Below are 25,949 nucleotides of genomic sequence, written 5' to 3'. Positions count from 1 at the left end.
TTAATGAGTAATATCATCAGATAATTGGTTGCACATATATACAGATCATTATAGCATGCAATTAAAGTGATTTGAATTGAATAATTTCAAATAAATTTACCACATTTAGAGCATTTTTTTTTTTTAATAAAACTATTAAAACAGGTATGTTTATAGTTATTGTGTACTCAATATTTCAGTAGTATGCTTAATGCATATTAAGTATTACTTTAAATATCTTGGTTTAACAAATTAAACCAAAAGGGAACATATATTGCTATTACATTACATTAGTACTTCGAACACATTGTTCGACATCCAAATGTGTTAAGGTTATGTTCAAGAACTTACATTTTATTTGCTTTTTTGGTAAGATTCATAAGCTCAAATCTCAAAAACAAGTTCTAGTTAGATATATTAAAGTTTGTTTTAAAAATTATTTAAATGACTAAGAGCAATCTAAAAACATGTGGTTATGTGCATTACCTCTTGTATCGATTCTGTATCACCATTTATTAGAATGTCAATAATACTTTCCATGGTGTATAAATGCCTCTTTCAAATTCACCAAATATATAATTACCTCCAGGCCAATTTGAAGTTTCTGTTCACCTAACCATAGAAAAAAAAAAAACAATTATGCGACGTTATAAATAAAACAATAGTGAAACAGCATTCTTATAAATATCGATAACAAATGAACATATTCTCACTTGCAACAAAAATTGTATTCTGTTCTAATAACCATTACCAATGAATAATGAATTTGTTATTCGACAATGATTCAAAAGAGATTCCTACTCGAATTCTGAAAATTGCCGGCAGTTGCTGCGTGAGTAAAGGCTTGCGCGCACATGAATGAACTTAGGTACGGTTATAGGTTAGCGAAGTTTTATACCTTTTATTGTACAATTCGAACGCCTTCTGTGGGTGTTTTTAACGAACATTCAACAATCATGAATTTTAATTCTCGTAAAATAATTTTACTATATATAATTACATTGTAAAGTGTTTAATATGGTGAATGTGAAGTGTTTTTTTGGAGCGAATGAAAACTGACTATGATCAAACTTTCTTTTGTTATTGATCCAATCTGAAACAAATGGTAAGAGTATTTATGAATTAATTTTAATTTGAATATTTATGAAAAACATTTTTATTTCGAACTTTGTAAAGGTTCTATATATTTCATTTATTTTATAAATTCTATGCGTATTAAATAATAGTATTAAAGGCAAAATGTAGCTTGATAAACGTATGCATTTGTTTTCATCTTGAACTGTCAAAAATTTCGACGTGACTTCATAGATCATACATAGTATTCTAATATTGTCTAGGGCATAGACTTATAATACATATGTATTATAATATATACTTCAAAATATGTATTTTAATACATTATAATATATATTCAACTATAGTTGATTCTCAGGCTGTTTTTTTTTTGTATAGCGAAGGAAATGCAAGGTGACCATACGTCCCGGATTGGCCGGGACAGTCCCGATTTTCCGCCTTGCGTCCCGGCTTTTTCTAAAAGCAATATTTGTCCCGGTTTTAGGTGTTTTGTCCCGGATTTTTCAAAATGTTTTGATTGCCAATATATTTTTAAACAGATTTCAACTAGAAAATTTGAACCGAAAAAATGTACATATAAGTTTTTAGCTCGCCAACAATCCCTCTCCCCCTGCCCTCACACACATTCTAATCCATCCCGGATTTCATGCAAAATATGGTCACCTTAAGGAAATGCATTTATGTATCCCAGACTGGTGTTTTGTATGGGTATGTCGGACTCAATACCGCCCGGGTATAATACCGACTAAAACCTCCGCTTTGCCCTTGCCTCTGGTCCCCACGGAAACCCCGTTAGGCATTACTTCGTGGGGGGGAGGATCTAGAATGTTATCATTCTTAACTTCATTTTATACTCATCTTTTAAAATTTTAAATTTAAAAGATGGGAGAGGATCTAGAATGTTATCATTCTTAACTTCATTTTATACTCATCTTTTAAAATTTAAAATTTAAAAAATGGGGGAGGATCTAGAATGTTATCATTCTTAACTTCATTTTATACTCATCTTTAAAAATTTAAAATTCAAAAAATGAGTATAAAATGAAGTTAAGAATGATAACATTCTAGATCCTCCCCCCACGAAGGCTTCCGTAGTGACCAGAGGCAAGGGCAAAGCGGAGGTTTTAGTCGGTATTAGTATAGTAAACTATACCAGGGCGGTATAGTTGACTCTCAAGTCGTGTTTTTTTGTATAGCAAAGGAAATGTAAGGTGACCATACGTCCCGGATTGGCCAGGACAGTCCCAATTTTTCGCCTTGCTTTTTTTCTAAAAGCAGTATTGGTCCCGGTTTTAGATGTTTTGTCCCGGGTTTTTCAAAATGCCTCTGCTTTCTACGGAAACCGCCGTTAGGCATTACTTCGTGGGGGGAGAATCTAGAATGTTATCATTCTTACCTTGTATTTATACTCATCTTTTAAATAATACTCTCAAGCCTTGTGGGTATGATGATATGATTATATTATATTCTAATATTGTCTAGGGGCATGATGAAAGTTTTGGTTGACAATATTAGTTCTTTCAAATTTCTATCGGTTTCTATCAAATACTTATTATCATTTTATTAACTTCCCGAAGAAGAAGTTTGTGTTTTTGCCAAAGAATCCAATTTACTACTTTTGTGATTTCTCGTCGATTCAAGACATTTCTGAATAGCTTGACCCCAAATTTGGACAAATTATGTGTTTGTCAATGGCGTAATAAAGTGGCAAATTGCTATGATTCAAAAAAGCCCCCGATCCAAGAGAGCCGCCCGACTTAAAAGAATCTCGCCACAGAAGGCAATGAGCTCAAAATATTTTAAATTTTATGCTGAAATGCGCCAATTTCTTTGCTAGATATTTAACACTTTATTTGCTATAATAACAGAAAATATTTCGTATGATCATGGTAACTTTATTAGAGAGTTTAGTTAAATATGTATCAAGAAAACAATGTACCAAAACATTTTTTTTGACAAAATTTCGGAAAAATACTATTTTTCATGTCGCACATATATGACTAATATTAAGGTGATCATACGTCCCGGTTTGGCCGGGACAGTCCCGGATTTCACCTTGTGTCCCGGGTTTTTTTAAAAGCAATATTTGTTCAGGATATAGATCTTTCATCCAGAATTGTCCTGGGTTTTCAAAAAGAATAGATCTATATTGAATCTTCGCACTTACTTGATAATCATCTGAAATCAAATATATTATACAAAAAGACGGGTTAAATTAGCCACTCACATTCAACGAAAATTAACAAGAATTATTAAAATAAACTTCTTTACTGCCTGGAATACCAAAGTGCTTATTATTTTTAAAATAATTATGAAAAAAATTGAACAAAATTTTATAATAAGTTTGAAAGCTGTCGGATTTTTATCGCACTCTTAAATAATGTTTGTTATTATTCAACGACTAATTGAGTACGCTAAAAAATTTTGAAGTTTATTACAATTAAACTAAGGATAACGTGACGATTTTTGTTGACGAAGCCCCACCAAAAGATTTTGCCACGATCTCCGTGTTGTTATAGTTACGCTATCTCTTTTTAGGTTGTAAAACTGAGATAATTATTGTTTTATTAATATTATTAAAAGACAATCAACGAAAAATTGCACAACCATATTTATTCTATTCAGCAGTGTTTCTATTTGAAGGATTTGAAATGAATGTTAATTGTTTTATTGACACGAGAACGCCGAATTATAGCAATAGCAGTCGCGCTTTTATATCTAATTTCTTCGTTGATGTATTGAGATATCCAAATTTCGATGATTTTATTTAAATTTTAAGCTCTTTATCGACAAATAGTTTTAGAATAGAAAAAGATGAAGCTTAGAAGAGTAGGCAAAAAAATAATACCACTGAGCACAATCATTAAAGAAAAGAAAACTGGATTGGAACAACCATTCTGCAAAAAGAATGCTTCCTACATGGCATAGAAAATTGGTAAGACGAAGAATGCAGATGGTTGATGACTTATGCGAGAAGAGAAAATACAGGGAACTGAAAGCCGAAGCACAGGACAAGGAAACATGGAAGGAGATGTATGGAAAATGAATGAATGAGTAAATAGTGGTAAATATATGGTAGTGGGAATAATAAGCAAGAGATGGAAAGGAAATCATTGATGTGTGGCGGTCGCACACCATGGACCTGTCTTCAAATGGACTACGATTTATTATTATTATATCGATAAATAGTTCGAAAACTAATAGATAGATCATCACCATAATTTTTTTTTTTATTCAACAATATATTTACAACTGTCCTACATAGGGCCAGTTGGGGTATATTTGGGGCGCCTAAAGCGATCCTAAGAACTTTGTTCTGAAACCTTTGAATGATGTTAGCATTACTTTTAGATGTGGTGCCCAAGAGCTATGCCATATGTCCAAATCGGCTTAAGTTCAACTTGTATACCAGTAGTTTATTGTTACAGGAAGATGGGATCTCCTACCCATTAACCATATGTTCTCGTAACTTTTCCTCAAGCTGTTGTCTTTTCTTTTTCATGTGAATTTTCCAATTCAGTTTGCGGTCTAGATGCATGTCCAGATACTTTACGTGTTCGACCTGAGGTACTTCTATTTCATTCACAGTTACAGGTGGACATGTCTCGTGTTTGAGTGTAAAAGTGATGTGGGATGATTTCTGGCCATTGATCTCTAGCCTCCACAGTTTGTACCATTTTTCTAATGATGTTAAGTGACGTTGAAGTTGCTCTGAAGCAGTTGTGGGATTTTCATGTTTTGAAAGAATGCAAATATCGTCAGCAAATGACGCTATGTCTGTGTCAAGTGAGGTGGGAATGTCAGCTGTAAAAATTAAAAACAAAATTCATCACCATAAATGACAAAGTAAAATTCGCTTCAGCTGTACTTTCGGTGTTATTTTGATCCTTCGATAAAGTATGGTTCTAATCTCGAGCATGGTCCGATTAGTTCAGATGGCCTAATATACTGCCATCAAATGATAATAGACGGGGTGTCGAACGAAGCACTCTGAATCCGACGAGTCGCGCGTATCTAACGGAGCACTTTGTGCAATGTAGCTGCTAAAGAACAAATGATACGACTTGAGGATAGACAGTGCCATTACTTATAGATTCCGGTTCTTGGGAGCCGTAAATATAACTGCAGGTTCTACTTTATAATTAATTTACAAACCGAAAATAATTGGCTATAACTCTTAGATCGATTTGATGTTGAGATTATTGTAATCATTTAGCTATAAACTAAACTACTCTTGATCTGCACTCCAATTTCTCAATGCTTGTGGTGAATCAGTTTTTGGTTAAAACTCTTTTTTATTATTAGGTTTCTAATTATTTTTAAACCTTCCGTAAGGTAAGTTATAGAAATCGTCCCAAAATCTAGAATGAAATTTTTTGCATATTTTTACGTTTGATGGTTTCCTAACATTTAGGCATAACTTAGAAAAAATGGAGGTATATATGTGAGGTAAAAATGAAGGTATTGGGGTGTGTGTACGAATGTATGGATACAATTTTTCGTCTCCGTTTTCGGGAGCACGGATCAATCGATTTCAATTATTCAAATAGCATTCGATTTCTATTAACAAGGAGACGTGCTGATTAGTTGTTGGCAAAAGTTGGACCAGCCGTTTCGGAGATACGGTGCAAATAGTGCAGAAAATGGAAAATAAGTTTTTGAAATTCGGATCATCCAATTTGAATGCTTCAAAAAAACATTTCACTTGTATAGACTTAATGAAGAATTGATTAAGGTTTCCAAAGGCAGGTCCAAAAATATAAGATTACAACATACCATTTGGCGGTCAAACATATTATATTTTCAAGAGTATGGATCAACCGACATGGAATGGACACAATCATTCATAAAAATTCAAAATTTTCAAAAAAATCAAGGAGATATCTTGTCTATTTTGTTTTTATATGAACTTAAAACAAATCCAAAAATTTTGTGATGTTTTCTATATACTAAAATACACGTAATGTAACACCAAAAGGGGAGAAGGGCTCCAAAAATTTTTAGGAATCGATCATATGGTTAATGAATGCTCCTAAATGTAATATTCTCGTTTTTTCATATGTGTTCAATAAAGTATAGAACTTGATATGACCATTGAGAATTTGACTTTTGTAATTTGAATTTTCAGTGATTTTGAATTTATTTTCGAATGATCTATGCTACTTTTGTTTTAGTTCTTTTTTTTTACAATATAATCGATTAATTAATAATTTTGTTTAGTACAATACAATTAGATATCATAAAATACTGAAATTGGTAAGAGCAATCCTGGTTCACGTTTCTTATTCCTTCGAAGTCTGGTTAGTATAGTACGATCTCCATATATCACTACAGGGAAGTAAAACATGAATTGATCAAAAAGCTTCGTTTATCTATAATATATTTTACTTACTTCTAAATAAAACTTAAATTTAAGTAAGATTAAGTAAGACTTCCTTAATAAGTAAATAATATTGTTCTCTGGAAATGCAATAGCCTATTAAGCATTAAACTTAATTCAACGGAGTTGAAAATTTAAAAACTTGGTAAACGTAATGTAAATATTACTACATAACTGATAATCATATGAAACAATATATCAAAAAAATTTTTTGATTGTTTCATTAAATCTTTAACTCAGTTTCAGTATTAGAAAGGGGATCATGCCAATAATATAATATTTTATCTAACAAATATCACATTATTTTATAGATTTAAATATATGTACAAATTTTACGTGTAAATACTGCATTTTTTTGAATACTTAAAATATGTCAAGTTGTAGTGACATCGGTTTTCAATTAAATATAACTAGCAACATGTTTCCAAGTTAAAATATTCCTTACCTGGCATTGCTGTCACCAATAGAAAATTTATCAGTATTAGCAATGCATATATAAGCATATTTTGTCAAAATATTACTTCATATTTCTTTAATTTGAAATTTGAAATTAGTTCAGCGTAAGTATTTTTAAAAAAATAGCAAGATACATTTGAAAAGATATAATGTATAAGCAATGTTTATGTATTATCCCATCTTTGTCTCGACTCGACTTGACAACTTTGACTGAAAAAGGCTTACTTTCTGACTTCTATTTCTTTTTATGTTAATAATATCAATGTTAAGGTATTCTAATCAGATTTTTATCGAATCTTGCCGAATTATTGAGCATTCAAGTTTTTTTAATAATATTTCTACAAGTTTCATTTGCTATCGAATTATTATTAGCATACGCTTCATTTAATCCTTAATCATGAGAATATAGATGTTCTAGTTCGCAAAATAAGGATGAGGAAAAGTATAATTCACCTTTAGAAAAACCTTGTCATCCAAAGGTAATTGGTCAATAAGTTAACTAATGATTTGATTTGAACCTTCCATGTTTATACTGGAAATTAACTTAATTGTAATTATGTTTTAGAATTTCGGTCCATCATTGCACCTTCCCTGATCTCGATGTTCCGCTTCCGAATTTGTTTACATTGGATGAGCTGCTGGCACGGCCGTGGTTTTCGTCTTTGTTTACAATTAATACTAAATTAGTTCGCTACAAGAGTACTGCTGTGTATACGTTTAACGTTAAAATAATAATAAAATGAAACACGATGGTCTAAAATCTAAAATTAAATTGTCATTACCCTTTTTTTGAACTATTCACGTTTTTTGATCGTACAACACGCCTACATTACGGGTGCTATGATTTTTATTGAATTTTTCGAGAAGGCTGTGACTCACATACTGTTACTTTTTTATAGCTTTTTCACACGACAGGACGTAATAAATAAAAGATGATGAACGGGAATGATCTATCTATTGATCTATTACGTGCAAGCCAGTTAAATCTTATATACCGGACTTTTATAGACACATTATTAAAGGTTACAGGTGCAGGACCAAAATTTAGTCTTTTCATCATTCTTTCTAGTTTATTATACAGAGTTGACTAGTAAGGCTATTTCTGATTATATTTTTTAGTCAATTTCCAGTCGAAGTCTGGCTTTTTAAATTATTTTTGTTCAGTGACTATTTAAAATAATTTCCAATTTCAACTTGTTCAATAAGGAAAAATTAAATTTGTTAAGGAAAACATATTAATAAATTTTATTCCTTGATTCTAATCGAAAAATTCTAAATTTTCAAAATATAAAAAATAATTATTGAAAAGCCCTTTAACAAACATTTTCAATGATATAATTTTTAAAATTTTATTAAAAAATTATTTGCGAGCTTTGGACTAAATATATTTGCTAGACTAAAAATATTCTTTATTGAATTTTTTTTGCTTGAAAAATAGTTATAGATTTTTAACAAAATTATTTTATTTTTCTTGAAAGTTGTACTGAACTAAATAAAATAGTAAGTTAATTTCGACAATGAACAATTAATATAAATGCGAATATGAATCACAGTTGGAACCAATAAAAATTGGAACAATTTAAAAAAATATTATTTTATCTTCGCCTATGTTTTCAGTGTATGTAGAATTGCAAAAGAAAAATCATGTCATGTCAATAATCAGAAAATAATATCATCAGAACATCTTATAGAATACTAAAATTCCGATTACTGTTTTGAAAAAGTTATTTAATCACAAAAACGATGGATGGTATTTTCATTTTTTGTAATAACTTTTAATTGCTGTTTTGAATCTACGCCAAACAAAAAAAACGTTTTTTATAATATTTGATTACTCCTGAAAAAAACATTTTCATAAGGAAGAAAAGATAATTTGAATCATATTACTTCATATATTTCCAAGAGTACAAATATGTAAGCATAGATACTTAAAATTATTTTTGGTGCCTTTTATGTTCCTATATGTACACGAACATTACTTAAGTTTATAAACTATCATAAAGCCTAGCATATCATTTTATTTATCGTTCTAAACTATTTTAAATAACATAATAAATATTGTACGTTATATAGTAAATCTTAATTATTCTTTGGTGTGATAGATGTAAAACGCTAATTACTTATTATTAGCTGCATTATTTAAAATTAAACTTAATTATACTACTATAATTATATTTATATTTCATTTCATGGTCAGTCATATCATAAGGCACAATATGCTAACTCTAATAAATATATATCTATCATATAGGCCAATTTGTTTAAAGCTTAGATATGTATATAAGTATAAAAATTATTTGTTAGTAATAAAATTATTAAAAATTATGTTGCAAAAATTAATAATAAAGCGTCAATAAAGTGAAAAAACGATTAGTTACGGTTAAATTAATTTTGTTTTCTATATTTATAAAATCTTAAATGGCATAATATTTACACCAATTATAATGATGGATCAAAACAAATTACGTTTTGCTTTTGTAGTTAGGCTTACAAAATTTCATTTTAATTTCAAGAAGGCGCCTTTGGCATATCTGAAGATTAGTATGAATATTTTGACAAAATGCTTATGAATTTGGCACTTATTTATGCAATCGTATGACCTTTATGAAAACTTAATTACTAAAAAAGTATAATTTAACTAAAGCAATAATTACGTATTTGAAGGTCACATTTATTGCCATTGAGCCATTTGAAACACACAGAAAAACACACTCAGATTATTATTAAACATTTCAACAACCATAACATTTGAAAAATTAATGAAAGATAAATATAATATAAATATGTAACAAGAAATATTTACACGCAGTTATCAATAATATTTTTACTATATAACTTAAATGTAAGTATTATTGATATAGTTTTAAGAATAAATACATAGCCTATAATGTGAAAGCTTGATTTTTGGTATTTTTTTATATTAGTTAAAAAACTGTATCAATTACGAATACTATGTAATGTTTCAAAACCAAAAACAAAAGGCTAAATGAGATTTCATTTTCAATTTCAACGAAATACTTTGCATCATCTACATTAATAAAATTTCGTAATTAATATCGTTTATCCAAATTATAGAAAAGTAAAGCTTTTAGTTCAAATCATGCTGAAAATTAAGTTAAATTTAAAATAATAATAATCATAAATTTAAATATAGTAATACATAAAATTTGGCTTTATATAAAAAAAGTATAAAGCAGATTAACTTTATAGCACTTCTTGAGAATTTATTAAAATACCTTATCACTAACTATAATAATATATATATATTACATTTATTATATAAATATCATAAATCACTTTTTTACGCATACTTGATACGATGATCATAGTAAGAACTAATCGGTGTCATAGAATTGCTGGAGGTTAAAGTGACTGGACCTCCTGGTAATGTTGTAGGCAAAGTTGAGGATGGCGAAGGCAGCGAAGGAGAAGGTGTCATTGCTGCGTAGGATTTGTACAGAGGCATCGTGGAGGACACATTTGGTGTCAATGATGGGGCACCTGAAAAAAACAGAAAGTACGATTGAAATTTAAGACAGAAACTAATAAATAAATATAATATTATATTAAGATATATTTGCAGAAATGTTAATTAATAATTAGTTACAATACATCCTATGGACTTATAGAGTGATGTGTTGCAATGGAATATTAAAACTATGCAAAAATCTATATCATGCAGAACGTTGAATAAAATATGAAGAAAAATGTTAAACGCAATATGATGTGAAACTTTGAATAGATTTGGATGTTAAAAGAACATTGTAGATGCCCATTTAATAGAAAAGGGTAAAAAATAAAAATATCTTAAATGGCTAAAAGTTCCATCGAGCCCACAAAATAGATATATTTTTACATGTAACTAAGAGTTCATTGCTTGTAGTACCTTCACTCACTTCTCTTAATTAAAAACTGCTTCGAACTGGATTCAATTATTTATTATTATTATGTTATTAGCTTTTGCAGTATTTTCATTCCTTCAATTTAAAAATCCTTATGTTAGAAATGATAATACTTTTTTAAAAAAAAAAAAAAAATATTGGCCTCGCTTACATGGAGCATTTAGCCACCTACAACATTTCTTTATTTATTCAACATTATTTTTTAATTCATTTTCTTACTACTAATTCTAATTAATTTTAACTCAACATTTCAAATTCTAACTCAAGACATCATTTACTTAAAATACTACTTCTATTAATTCGTTTTACATTATCTTAATTTTTACTCATTCTTCTTTCTTTTTATCTCCTTAATTTTTCTACAAATGCTATTGCGTCTTCTTCTAATTATGACAAATTTTTTAGCTTGATACTGTTTTTTTTTCTCATACATACTAACTTATTCAATTACAATTCTATGTTATCATATACAGATTCGTTATTACAATTCATTATTTTATTAGGAACCAACGAACTCTGGCATGTGAGTCGGACATGAGCTATGTCCGCCACTTTCGACAATATTATATTAATTATTGACACAAACGATTCAATAATATTTTATCTTATTTTGACTTCAAGTAATTGAGCACTTGAAGTCCTCTCCAGCAACATTGTTTTGTGCATGGGAACGTACTGGCCAAGAACCATTTATTTTTTTATCATTGACTGTTTGGACAAAGAAAAGGGAGAATATTTTCAAAATAAACTATGCAATGAGAATACTACATAGCTCACTAGACTGTATTAATTACAAATTACTTATGAGCAATATTAAGTGAGATAATTGTATTAGATATGTTGAAATTTATGTTAATATAGTTTCCCAAATAACCATTTATTCAAATTTTGGAAGAGATATTTTTTAATAAGTATGATTCAATTGTTTCTTAGCAATGATTTTCTTTTTAGAATAGTTTAGGACTGAGTTTTTTCCTTAACGACTTGTGTTAAATAATAGTTAACAGAAGCAACATTAAACCACTCAGCATTGCATAAGAAGAAATACAATACTCATTTTTCATATTGTCTGTACGTCATATATAATAGGCTCAAGTTATTTTCGGAATCTTCATACAATGTTGCGGAGGAAAACTATGTGGCTTCGAAAGATATAGTTGTGAACAAATTGATTGAATTTCATATTGCGATAAAAAATAGAATGGAAAAAAAACTAATTTCATATCACTGACTAGTTGATAAAATGATTTTTGTTGGAAATAGTTTTTTTTGACAGCAATTTATTATAAATAATGCACATTATTGATATATAATGCAAAATTGAATGTCTATAACACATCATTATTAATTGTTGAAGTGGGTTCTAAAAAAAATATTAATGAATATTATTTATAATTATCTTCTCATCTCTTATAGTTTAAAATAAGTATGTAGTAACTTTCTTGTTTATTTTCAACAGCTAAGTTAGAAAATAAAGCTTTCATAAATATGCAATTTCTTATTGATATATTTCAGACTTATAAATGCACAATTACGTTAGTATGTCTTAAAATCGCAGTCCATCATTTCAAACTTTAAAGTTCCATGATTTAAACAGGTTTTGTAGACTTTCTAGTATTTTAAGATGTTCGATTAGATTATTTCAATTCACTTCAGGGGGCGTTCATTAATCCCGTGAGCGAGTTTTTAAGGATTTTTAGACCCTACTTCCCCTTGGTGATCCATGGTGATATTTGAAATTAAGACCCCCCCCCCTCCCCCATCAAACATCACGTGTATTTTTAGTTACGTGAAAAAACAGTACGATTTTTTTTTTTTTTTTAATGTTTGAACTTTTTTATAAAAACTAGTTAAATAATAAATACACGTGATATCTTACTATACCCCTTCCTTCTCCACGTGATATATTGTGATTTTTTATCAAACCCCTAAAAAATTACGTGATTAATGGACGCCCCCTCAATGACTTGAAACGTTGAGAAAACACAAATAAGACTTTATGTCGTAAACATGAACTTCTTCTTCAAGAAGTTAAGAACAAATTTGCTCTACTAATATATATTTATTTTAAATTTTGGATCACAAAGATTCTCTTCGTAATATTTTTAATAATATCAAATGCTTTTTTACAAATAATATTTCAAAACTTGTAAATTAGTTTCAACTTTGAAGTCATATTGAATTATTTAAAAAAAAATGAATTTCTGGGATTTCGATTCATATCTCATGTTTGTTGGCGATTTGCCTTAACGTGCAAGGCCTATCGCCACTAGTTTCCAATACTTTTAAAAATCTTCTCAAAATTTTATCTTCATATTACCTTCAGCGCAAACGATGCATTTGTTTTTATCTGGCCGCCTGGTCGGTTGACCTCGCAATCCAGATAAAAGGATGCAACAAAGTCTAAACAAAAGAGACGCCGTGCATTCTCGATTTACAATGAAATATTAGTGAGACCTCTGGTGATAATTCTCAACTCTACATTATTATTTCGATCAAACATCCCAATAAAGGAAATCATCCCAGGCTAGGAACCATTTCGATATTTTACTGATTTCGTCTACGTATCCTCAAAAATCTTGATACAATTTTAAAATTTGGGGACAGCCATATGGAATATTGAATTCTAAAGATATGTATCAATCATGCTTTATACACAATAAACATTAAGAAGTATTTTTTAAGAAATTCGTATATCGGATATTACTCAATTTTTTATTTACTAAACTTGACTAATAGCCATTCTAAATTTTACCCCAATTTTCGAAGGTTATCTTATTTAAATTAATTAGCGTCTGCCGAAAGTGTCAGAAAATTGAATACCCATGAAAAAAAGATAATGAAGCTTATATTTAAAAAAAAATTATGAATATTTGTATAATTTATATAATAAATGAAATTTACAGTTTCTCGAGAATGTTTGATTCAATATATTCGAAACAAAAAAAAAACTTTCTAAAAAAGTCTTAATAAAAATATATCAAAACCAGAATAGGGTAGCCATTATAACCATTAGATAAAGTAATCTTCACATCAACTTATATTTTTTTTTAATATATTATTAGAATAGCGATCAAAATTCAAGTGCTTTATAAGCTTTTGAGATGATAGATAATTCTATAAAAATAATAATTATAATACTCTATAAATTCTGAGACATAATTAACTACGTCGGCTCTATATAACAAAACAAACAACAGTCTCTTTATGTAATGAAATTTATTATTGCAATTTCTTAATATTGATATTTTTTTATTGGTGCTGCATATATGGGGTAAATGCTATTTTACTGGTAAATATATTGTTTTTCATTATTTTATCCAGTGGTCATCACATTGATTTTTTCTATATATGTTATTGCTAATTATACATAACCAGTTAAATATCAGTATTAAATTTTATAACTATAATATAATTTAATAGTTCAAGCAGCTAATGCGGATTTTAATTTATTGAAAATTGTTGTTCTTTGGTAAATTCCGTTTTGATTAATTTTTGTCCTCCACTGTATATAGTACGATTCGTACGTTTAAGGAACAATCTCAAAAATACGTCATTTTATTAAAATTATATATATATCTCATATATATATCATATCGGAAAGTTCATGTAACTTACCTCAAGGCAAAATACCAATACCAACTAGTTAATAAGTATGATTCAATTGTTTCTTAGCAATGATTTTCTTTTTAGAATAGTTTAAAACTGAGTTCTTTCCTTAACGACTTGTGTTAAATAATAGTTAACAGAAGCAACATTAAACCACTCAGCATTGCATAAGAAGAAGATTCGTACGTACGTTTAAGGAACAATCTCAAAAATACGTCATTTTATTAAAATTATATATATATCTAGGTACGTAAATAGTAAATCAAACGTCAATATTGAACTTTTTTACTAAATTATGAAGTATTGTATTTTTTAGCAAGTTTGTAAAGTTTTACTGTTTTGAATGCGTATATGTATACGTTTTACAGAGTTTAGCTAATCAGAATGAGCAAATTGATCGTAAAACGTTTTCTATTTTCTGTTTGGGCAATTAGCTGCTCATCTATAACCGTAGGTACGAAATTTAAACAATAACACTGCATTTAGTTATATCAACATCACGCATAACGTATCAATGTCGCATATCTTTTATATCAGATTTATACCGCGCTCTCTAATATAAATAGCGAAAGAAAGACGATGAATGAATTATGACATTTGCAGTGACTATAAATAACGTGCTAAGACCACGGTCCATCTACCGTTTGATTTATTCGGGACATGACTTATAGACTTACTTATCATATTGGAATTCCCAATTCAATTTTGCCTTCCCAATCAATCAGGCATCTTATGCGAGAAAGCATAAGATTAACAAAATATATTGGCCATATGTCGCATAGGGCCATAAGACTGGCTTGAAGTTGCATAATACGCGAGAAATCGTATTAAGTATGATCATCTTAACAAGGTTTTACTGTATATGCAGGGTGTGCCATACATTGAGATCAAGCCGAAACGGGGTGACAGTATTGACCTTAACTCGAAATCTTTTAAAAATAAAATATATTTTACCACTTTGCAACCTGAATTTCGCCAACTTTTGATGAAACTTGCCAACATACTTTAGTACATTTTTGTAGGAGGGCTCCTCAAAATCGACCGAATTTAATAAAATTAAAATTCATAGTTCAACAAAAAGTCTTATTTCTTGAAAACTTGGGCAATTGTAGTATTTTTTACTGTGGTTCTAGAAATGTTATTCGCGGTTAGGGTTCCAAAGTTTAAATAAACAAAATTAATAAAAGTTGACCACAATCACTAAAAATGGTCATAATTTTCTCAAAGCTCTAAGTTCCACTTAAAAGCTCATAATTTCCAAACAACGTGAGATATTTTTTCTAAATTTTGTCAGCACAGTTGTGGTCAATAGTATCACCCCGTTTCGGCTTGACAACAAGGTCTGGGACACTCTGTATATTTGCATAAATGTGGGTGTACACAAAACTTCAATGTCTTTGAAGAGTATGTTTCGATTAAATTAAATCAAAGGAGACATGAATAATATTAAATGCATTAATAATATATCAGCATCCAAATATAGAAAGAACGTGAGTAGTAAAATATAAAAATAATAATTTTTCGCATTTAATTGCAATATTTTTTCCAATGATTACTTCTTGCAGTTTTTCGCCTTTATATATATAATATCATATTAAGATCACCAAGAATTATTGTATCCACAAGTGGATCTAGAATTAAATAATTTCTTATATAAATCTATATTCAATTGAATATAATATTTTAATAAGTTAAACAATACGTTAATTTACTTCAATATTTTTTATTAATATTTGCAATTAATTATACGAATCAAGTATGCGAAGTTGTTGATTGATATACGGTATATATTTAAAAACTATTATATATGCTACAGAACAATGTAGTATGAATATCCACATTATCAGAGTAAAATTCAATATATTCAATATACAATCCTTGAAAAGCATAAGTAAATTTACCATTTACCAACAGTTAATTAGTTTTGAAGACGATTTTCTTTATTTTGCAAGCATATATTTTTTATGTCAAGGATGTAATGTAAAATTCAAATAATTGCAATGGTTCTGTCACGTACGCAAATTTCCCGCAAAGAATGACATCACTTTGCATCGCGATCCGGAGACGAGCGGTCGAGCCCACAATTCCCATCTCTTATCGAGAGCAAACGGCGTCACATCCTGCATGTGACGGAACCGACTGCTGATGGAGGCAGAAAAACTTATAAACATTTCTTGAACCCGACAGTTTGTCAAATCAGATGCGGAGAATGTCGATTGATAGAAGACAGATTGACAATGTTGTGCAAATAATCAATTATCAAAGATGTGATGAACAAATAAAGTCTCTCGAGAATGGTTGATTCAATATATTCAAAATTAAAAATCCTTCTCTTAACAAAATATTAATAATAATATTTATAACCAAATCATTTTATCAATGAAAAGTGGGAAGTCGAACGCTCAGAATATTCTTTCACCCAGAACATTCTTTGACTTTTGGATACGAATATCTGTATCGGGGAGTAGTTGCGCGCTGATAAGGCCTCGGCATTGGTACCACAAGATTCGGAGTTAAACACAGATTTTTGTGCAACCTTATACGCAGTAATGGCATCCAATTACACTCAAAATAGTAAATCATAACTATGTTTTCAAGTGATTAATTAAAGAGAAAATGACCTATGGAGTTCATAGTATGAAACTACTACCATAATATAGTATGTCGTTCTTTGGAACGACATCTATTACAGAATATTAATTAATTTCTAATGCGTAATAGAATGTATCACAAAAACTTATTAAATACATTGCATTCAGATTGTTATTATATACTATACGTATTAAATAAAAAATAAAAAATATTTTCAAGAGAAAATATAAATCATAATTATGTTTTCAAGTGAATATAGAATTCTGGACATTGCTGCGAAAACTTAAAATATCGTCACAATTAAAACCTGAAAGCTTTCTGATAAAAATATATCAAAACTAGAATAGGGAAGCTATTGGTTCGCGAACTTATAACTATTAGTAGAAGTTATCTTCACACAAACTTATAGATTTTTTTATATATTATTTAAACAGCGATCGAAACTTAAAGGCTTTATAAACTTTTGAAATGATAGATAATTCGCTACTTTATTTTGAGACATAAGGGGGCGTCCATTAATCACGTGAGCGAGCTTTTAAGCTTTTTTGGACCTCCCCTCTTCCTTGGTGACATATGGTTGATATTCAAAATTACCACCCCTCCCCGACCAAACAACGCGTGTATTTTTAGTTACGTGAAAAAACTAACATTTCTGATTTTTTTTTTGAAAATGTTTGAACTTTTTTATAAAAAGTAGTTAAAAAAAATAAATACACGTGATATCTTACTATACCCCTCCCTCCCCAAAGTGATATTTCGTGATTTTTTTCCAAACCCCCCCTTCCCCTAAACGTGATTAATGGACGCCTCCTAACTAAGTCGGTTTTATAGATAACAACCCAAACAATTGTCGCCTCTCTATGTAATAAAATACTGATGAATTTTTTATTAATTCAGCAATGCAATGCAATGGGGTAAGAGATATTTTCACTTGGAAGTATATTGCTATCTATATTTTCAAGTAAAGACCTATGTCACTGATAACGAATCTGATTTCGATTTCTATCTGATTGAAATCCAATGGCTCTAGCGGTTAGAGCATTATTAGAGCCAATATTAAATTTTTATTCTATAAAATTATATTCTAGAGGGCTCCGCCGTAGATTAGTGGTTAAACCTAGCATAGATCTTATGTATTATAAGGTCTATGGGTTAGAGTCTAACCCACTCTAGAATATGATTTTAAAAGCTTCAAAAATTAAATATTTTAGGAGCTTTATAATTATTCGATAAACTTCAATTATTGACAAAGTTAACTGACCTTATATAAAAATCATCTGTATCATCGTAATTTTCAATGTAATACTTTAATTTTTTTCTCGTTGATCTACAAGACATCAGTTAAGAATAGAATTGATTTACGTATCATAAGATCGTTTTTTCATAATTGACTGTTTAAAAATATGAACACAAATATTTTCAAGCAATTTTTAGAGTTCAAGTAAAATTCCTTAAAGCGAAATGCCATTTGAACTTACAATTAGTGTTTTACAATTTCGATAGATATGTGCAGTGCTGGATTTACAGTAGGGGCAATCGGGGCTACTGCCCAGGGCGGCAAATTTTGGGGGGCGGCAAAATTTGGATAGTGAGAAAAAATTTTATACAATATAATCAACTGTTTTTAACAACATTTTTTATTTCAAAAAATATAATTAACAAAATATAATACGAGGCATAAAAATTTGGGTTGAAATAAACGATAACTAAAATTTATTTTTTTGCCTTGCCTCCCTCTCCTAATGTAAATTATCAAAATGGTTAATAAGTTATCAAATTTGGCAATTTGGCTAATATAAAGATTCATAAACAAGCTGAAAGTTTAAGAAAAATATGTTCTTCAGTTCTCGAGCTTTCTTAAAATGACATATTTGTCCACTTCCAAGCTTATAGCGTCGAAAAAAAATTTAAACTCATGGCAGTGCCTTAAGACAAATTACTAAAACATCCCGTACTGAAAATTACATTTTATAAAGAGCTTTAAATTTTATTGAAAAATGAAAAAAAAGACTTCTAAAACGCATTTTATATCTTTTGAAATTTTCGAAAATTATGAACTTTTTGCAAAGAAGAGAAGAAATACCGAAACTCAATTACCATTTTTCGTAATTGCCTGTACCAAAAGGTAATCAGCACGTCTCCCTATCAATACATAAATCTAATATTTTTTAATTATTCAAGTCGATTTCGAGAACACGGATCAACCGATTTAAATGATTCAATTCCTATTGATAAGGAAAGGTGCTGATTAGTTATTGGCTAAGGCAGGTCCAATCGTTTTGAAGATACGGGCCAAAATGCCAAAAATGATAATTCAGTTTTTGAGAAAAAAAGCGTCCAATATCATTCAAAAAAATTTATAGAATAAGTTACAGAATAAGTAATTTGTGGGGTGAGGTTTAGCGGTTTCGATGATCCAAAAAAAAATTTGGAAAAGAAACATTTGGCGGACAAAAGTGATCATAAGATATGTGCACATTAAATTATCAGATATTTTAAAGATATTATAATAATAAGTATAAATTTTGTTTACATTTATATAAGTTCTGTAACATTGTTTATCCGATAGACTGCGACGCGGCGCTTACGCGCTTCTATATTTTGTCCCTCGCAGCTGAAGCAGCGCGATTGCTTTAAAAAAAAGTTCGAAAGTTTGTAAAATTTCAGGGATGGGGCGGCATTTTTGTCAGTGCCCCGGGGCGCCAAATTTCTAAATACGGCCCTGGATATGTGGATTATTACCACTGGATAAATTATTTTTTTGTAATTTTAACCATTAATTGTGCAATTAGTTTAAATCTATCTATCATTTCAGTCCCATCACGTAACAAGCCCGCCCAAGTGAAAGCTATCTGAATCCGCTTTGATCGAGGCGATGGATGCATAAGTTGTGTTTGTGGTTTTACCACACGTGTTCCGCAGGGTGGAAGCTGCATACACAAAGGCGTCTACACGCTCAATGCAGAACCGCAGAAGCAAATAAGGTGCATCGTACCAGTAATAAAGGTTAGACTTTTTATGATATATATTACAGTCTGTTTTATGAATGCACATAATAGAAATAGTATCATGTTGAAAATATTAAAACATGGTTAAATATCATAGTGTACGTGTGCCGCGAGTCGAATGCATATCTTTTTCGAATATTTTGAAATCTACATGAGGCAGCGATCCGTAATAAAAGTTCTGGGATAAAGAATTGCATTTAGCAATTAATATTTTCTTAATTAAAATTAATTAATATGCAATTCTAGTGCAATTCTAACAAGTTAGCAAGTTATTTCTCTCGTGAGCTTTTACTTATTGTTAGATATACATAATCTTAAGTAACAAACTCGTGAGAGAAATAAATACTACCTCATCAAGGTGCTTCAAGAATATATTTGAGGCCTGATTTTTTTAAATATTTTTTGTTTTTCATAATGAATTTTTAAAAATATAAAAACGCATATGACTCAGTTTTTTGATCAGTAGTATACAGAAATATTTTTTTTAATACATTGTAATATAAATTCTATTATTTGAAAATGTAAATTATACACATCTATTCTAGATGCATTTAGTAGTTTAACATTCTAGTAAAACATGTATGACTAAAAGGATGAATTATTAGGTTCATTTAGAAATCTGATTGGTGATTTGATTGATTCAGACTTAAACCAAGTGTCATATCGCGAGCCCAACATTATATTTTTGAATAAAATATTCCACCGTCGAAAAAATCGCAAACCATATACTTTTTGTTAGTTTTAGAAACTAATTTAAATTTTAACTCTACTAGAAATTAAGAAACTTTATTCTGATCAAATGACCTCATCATATAATTATGTTATGATGTTATATGATAAATTTCTTAGTTATAATTTAAGGGATATTAATTTTGAGTTTCCTTAATGAATCAATTTATGCTTATGAAAACTATTGTGTCGGTTCTATGAGCATAGATGTATTAGATATGCAATTCACAATTTTCAGTAATAACAAAACAACCAATATATAAAATACAAATGAAGGAATGCTAAAATAATTTTGTGTCTTGATTTTATGAAACTTGATATTAAGTCTTCGTTTAGACTAGAGCATCTTTAAAAGTTGAGGTCCTGTATATCAATTGATTTGCAGAAATTTGTAAAAAGTTTAAAAGCTTTTCTGAAATTTTTTTCTTTGGGTGCTTTTATATTCTATTCAATGATAAATGGGACATCAAAAATATTACGGTATTTCATAAAATATTGTTTCTAAAATTTTAGACTCAAGATCGTCAGTTTTCAATCATTTCGATTTGGGTACTTTTATATTCTATAATGAGAATATCGACGATAAATGGGACATCAGAAAGATTACGGCGTTTTATCAAATATTGTTACTAAAGATTTAGACTCAAGATAATCAATTTTCAATCATTTCGATTTGGGTACTTTTATATTCTATAATGAGAATATCAATGATATTATAAATGGGACATCAAAAAGATTACGGCATTTCATCAAATATTGTTACTAAAGTTTTACACTCAAGATCATCAATTTTCAATCATTTCGATTTGGGTACTTTTATATTCTATAATGAGAATATGGGACATCAAAAAGATTACGGTATTTCATTGAATATTGTTACTTAAGTTTTAGACTCAAGATCGTTAATTTTCAATCATTTCGATTTGAATTGATCATTTGAATTGATCAAAAGATTACGATATTTCACCAAATATTGTTAATAAACTTTTAGACTTAAGATCGTCAATTTTTGCTTTTATATTTTACAACCTATGGTTTTATCATCGAATCCTCTAGCACATTGAAGAATGTCTGAAATTGAGTCACTTTAAAATACGAATTGAATTTACTTCTCTATTAACATAATAATAAAACTAAAAATATGAAAATCGCGAGATATTTTGTTTATAAATAGATTACAATAAAGGTTGTGTACGGATGCAGTGGTCAGAGTTATTGCGATGAACTTGTTGCATCGACCTCCCAAGAATTCGCTAACTACTCGGCGCCGATGTTTTGGCTTGCAAACACCCGGTAGACAAGTCGTAAAAACATTTAAACATATTCGCAAAAAAATCCTTTTTAGTCATTTAAAAATACAAGTTGTTCTAATTTCAATCTTGCCAATGTCTATTTCAAAATTTCGGGAGAATTGTTTTGATACGAAATATATCTAAAATCTATAAAATTGCAATTATGATAAGATTCTTTTGAATAAGTAACATATAGGATGTAGTTTCGAAAACAGTACTTTAATGCCTCATGTACACATTTGCAAACATTTGACAAATCCCAAAAAGGAGAATCGATTCTAAATCAAACTTTGGTTTCTTTAATTTATGTGGGAAAAAGTTTAATAGTTTCAGTAATGCTTGTTTAGATTTTTAAGGTGAATTATTTTATCTATGTTGTTAGTTTTATCAACGGCTAATTCTACCTATAGGCGTAAATAATACAAACGTGCAATTGTTCCATATGGTTTCCAAATTTTTTTTCCAAATTACAATTGTTGGATTGTAGTTTTATTCTAATTTATAGAATTTATATTCATTTACTGATTAATAATAAACAGGGTATATTTATCATACATTAATATAAACTGACTGACTCGATAAAATATCTATACTTTTTTATACTTTATCTATAAAATATAATTTCTAACATAAATTATTTACATAAGTACATCCATTAAATTATTTGTTGTTACATACAAACAAACAATAAATTGAATTAATGTCATTTAATCTCATTCAATTAAGTTTCGTATGAAATTCTAGAAATAAATTAGTAAAACAATTTTATTAAACAAATTAAAATAATAAAATAAATAAAGCGAAGTAGTTATAAATTATTGCCATTATACGAGTATTAACCGTTCTATCCTTTAATTAATATATAATGCTAATATAGTAAATTGTATCGAATAACATAATTAACGAAAAAATAACTATAAATAGTAAGATATTCAAAATATTTATTTTAAAAAATCCACGCCCACGCGAATCAGTTTTTGCGATTCATTGTTTATTTGATAGTTTCACAAATATTATAACGAAGGTCAAAAAATGTCACATATGAAAATAAGGATGTTTGTGTTAATTTCTTGCAAGTGCGGAAGATAGTTGCTTTCCAAACCGCATTCACATCCGATTAGTAATTTCAATATTGTTTAAGTATTCGTCATGTTACTGAGAAAGACTCAGAATAAAGCAGAAATAATATATCAGACAGAGAGATTCCGTTGCGAAAATTATTTTTAGCCCAAACATTTATTTTGAAATTAGTGGCGTGATTGTAACCAGATTAAAGTAGGATGTAATATATATCCATTATCTAAATTCAGTAATACTGTACAAATTTAGCATAGCCTATTACGCTATTAGGTGCAGGTTTGGGGTGTAAATAGAAGACATAGCGAGATGCAGATTTAGAAATGGGAGTTATGATAATTATTAAAAAATTGTCTTCCGACGTGTTTTTGATAGAAGTCCAGTACATACGCATTTGAAATACTTGAAATACAAAAATTTAATATGGAAAGTGTTGTCTGAGCAGGTCTTCTAAATAGCATTATTTTTCGAATTTAGATTTGACTTCAATTTTTAAATTTGAATATTATCTTTATGAATCAAATCAAAACAAGTTCTAATTCTAATACATAGAATTAGAAAAATATGTTTTTAATTTTTTCTATATAAGTAAAGCATTAAGTAATGATCATGTTATAAAAAATATTGTTTAATATTTATCAAATAGTTAATTAATTTTGATTCAATTTTCAATTTCTTGAATTTCGATAAAATATCTAATGAGAACAGGTAACATAAAGCAGTTAATAAAATTGCTTTGTGATGAATATTTATATTCAGCACTAATTTATATATATTTAAATTCAAATATATTCTTGTTTATCTATGAATTCCACGCAATTTATAATATCATAATTTTAAATTGAAAATCTAATTATGAGAAAGTTTTAAGTTTTACCGTGATTTGTCGTGGAATATGCTCCAGTGTATGAAAATGGGTCCATCATAGGTGGTGTGTGATGTCCAGTGGACATAGTAGATGTCGCAGAAATATTATGCTGATCTTGCTGGGGAATCGGACTGGTTGACTGTTTCACAAACGTAGTATCCATTGAAAAAGGCGTACTCGTCCAGGAATCTGCTGTTTGTCCATAAGCGTGGCTTTGATAATCATTATAAGGCTGATACATTTGCTGAGGGTAGCCCCCACAATTTTGATAGTCCTGACCGACGGCAGTTGCGGCTGACACTAAACTTTGATCATAAGGTGGAGCGGTATAAAATCCACTTGGTGTTAAATGTGGATGAGAATACTGAGGCTTCATTTGACATTTTCGTCTAAACCCTCGCGGTCTTCTCCTATAGCTGCCTTCTTCGAACATATGTTCACTACGTTCATCTATCATCCAATAATGGCCTTTACCTGGTCTTCCTAAGCCTTTAGGAAGCTTTATGAAACATTCATTTAAACTTAAGTTATGTCGAACTGAGTTTTTCCAGCCGTTGTAAGTACCTCGAAAGAATGGAAATCGTTGCTGAAGGAATTGATAAATTTCACTCAAAGTTAACCTTTTAGTTGGACTACTCTGGATAGCCATGACAATTAATGCTATATATGAATATGGCGGTTTCTCTTGCCTTCTTGCTCCCGAAGCAGCATTTTTTTTAGGTTGTTGTTGTACCGTCGTATCAGCGGCCGCGGATGATGGTTTCTCCTGACAAACGTTCAAATGTTGACTCATTTGTTGGGCTAATTGGTTAACACCGGTAGCAGAATTTGTCATTAAATCTTGTGTTGTTTCTTGTTTCATCATTTTTCACAAAATAACTGAATCACTCAGAAAAGTTTGTAGTAACAAAAAATCTTAATACTTTATTCACATACGAAAAAAAACATTTATGTAAACAAGCCCAATGTGTGGGACCAAAACGTGCCGGGTTCGCTTGAAGACTGCTCTGATTTTTTACGCGTGTTTCATTACGCGACTTGGCGCCCCTCTTGACGAAGGAATTCGTCCCGCAAAAGCACACAGAAGGCGGCGCGAAGACCGAACATCGACCAATAAAAGCTCTATGTTTCGTGAAATGGATCGTGGTATCCTAAGATTTAATAAACAGGGACGAATTTTCATTAAGCATTTTATATATAAGGTGTATCGAAACCCAATACAGATTTATATGCTTAATTAGGAACAATAATTAAGTACTTTTATTATCGCTGTGCCGTAAATTGTATTTGTATAAACTGAATTTGAATAGCTTGTACTTGTTTTTTGTTGAAATTAATTTTAATACAAGCTTTATCACGTACATTTTAATTTAAACTATTGTATTGTTTTATGTGATTTTTTTCTGAAATCATATTGACATTTACTTAACACATAACAATTATTAAATGATTGTTTAAATATCTCATAAAATCATTTCCTTCTATTAAAAGATGAACAAATTTATAAAGGCGATATATCATAATAGATTAATATTATGTAATTATTATAATTTTATTTTTGGAGATCTAAATAAAAATGTTTGTTTTATTATACATATTTGTTTTAAAAAGTAATAAGTAATAATTTAGTTATATATTTTCTAATATACTATATAATATAATTACTAATATACTATAATACCGTCACGACAATAAATGTACCTACTTGAATATTTGATCGCTTTCTGCTGGTCTCTTACTTTATAGACTATTTTTTTGGAAAATAATGTATTTTCATAATAGTTTTACCTTCTTCGGTGGTGTAGATTCATTCATAAAATTTTAAAAATATTTTAAAAGATTTTTTTTACGAATAAATGTATAATGATATAAGACGCTTATTGATTCTTGGGCGCTTACACAAGTAAAGGAGCATTTCGATTGTTTTAAATACTATATTGATTTTTCACTGACTACAAATGAATTTGAAATTATGGTAGATTT

General features: G+C 29.3%; 1 protein-coding gene across 1 annotated transcript; it reads right to left on the bottom strand.

Moving 5' to 3' along the window:
• Positions 1–4,495: 4,495 nt before the first annotated feature.
• LOC113386050 (forkhead box protein F1-like) lies at positions 4,496–24,831 on the bottom strand. Its single transcript, XM_026623859.1, has 3 exons — positions 23,976–24,831; positions 10,208–10,390; positions 4,496–4,857 (listed from the first exon to the last, which is right to left on the bottom strand). The coding sequence occupies exons 1-3, from the start codon at positions 24,829–24,831 to the stop codon at positions 4,496–4,498; spliced, it is 1,401 nt and encodes a 466-aa protein (XP_026479644.1).
• Between the last annotated feature and the right edge of the window lie 1,118 nt (positions 24,832–25,949).

This window comes from Ctenocephalides felis, unplaced genomic scaffold (assembly GCF_003426905.1).
Source record: "Ctenocephalides felis isolate EL2017-DRISC unplaced genomic scaffold, ASM342690v1 CF-g0.4_SCAFFOLD_03571, whole genome shotgun sequence".
Lineage (NCBI taxonomy): Eukaryota > Metazoa > Arthropoda > Insecta > Siphonaptera > Pulicidae > Ctenocephalides > Ctenocephalides felis.
This window is presented reverse-complemented; position numbering and strand designations above follow the sequence as displayed.

Coding starts and splice junctions, on each gene's coding strand:
- LOC113386050 (XM_026623859.1), bottom strand. CDS start 24,831: ATGATGAAACAAGAAACAACACAAGATTTAATGACAAATTCTGCTACC. Junction 10,391..23,975: donor ATATTCCACGACAAATCACG/GTAAAACTTAAA, acceptor TGTTTTTTTCAG/GTGCCCCATCATTGACACCA. Junction 4,858..10,207: donor TAGTTCTTACTATGATCATC/GTATCAAGTATG, acceptor TAATTTTTACAG/CTGACATTCCCACCTCACTT.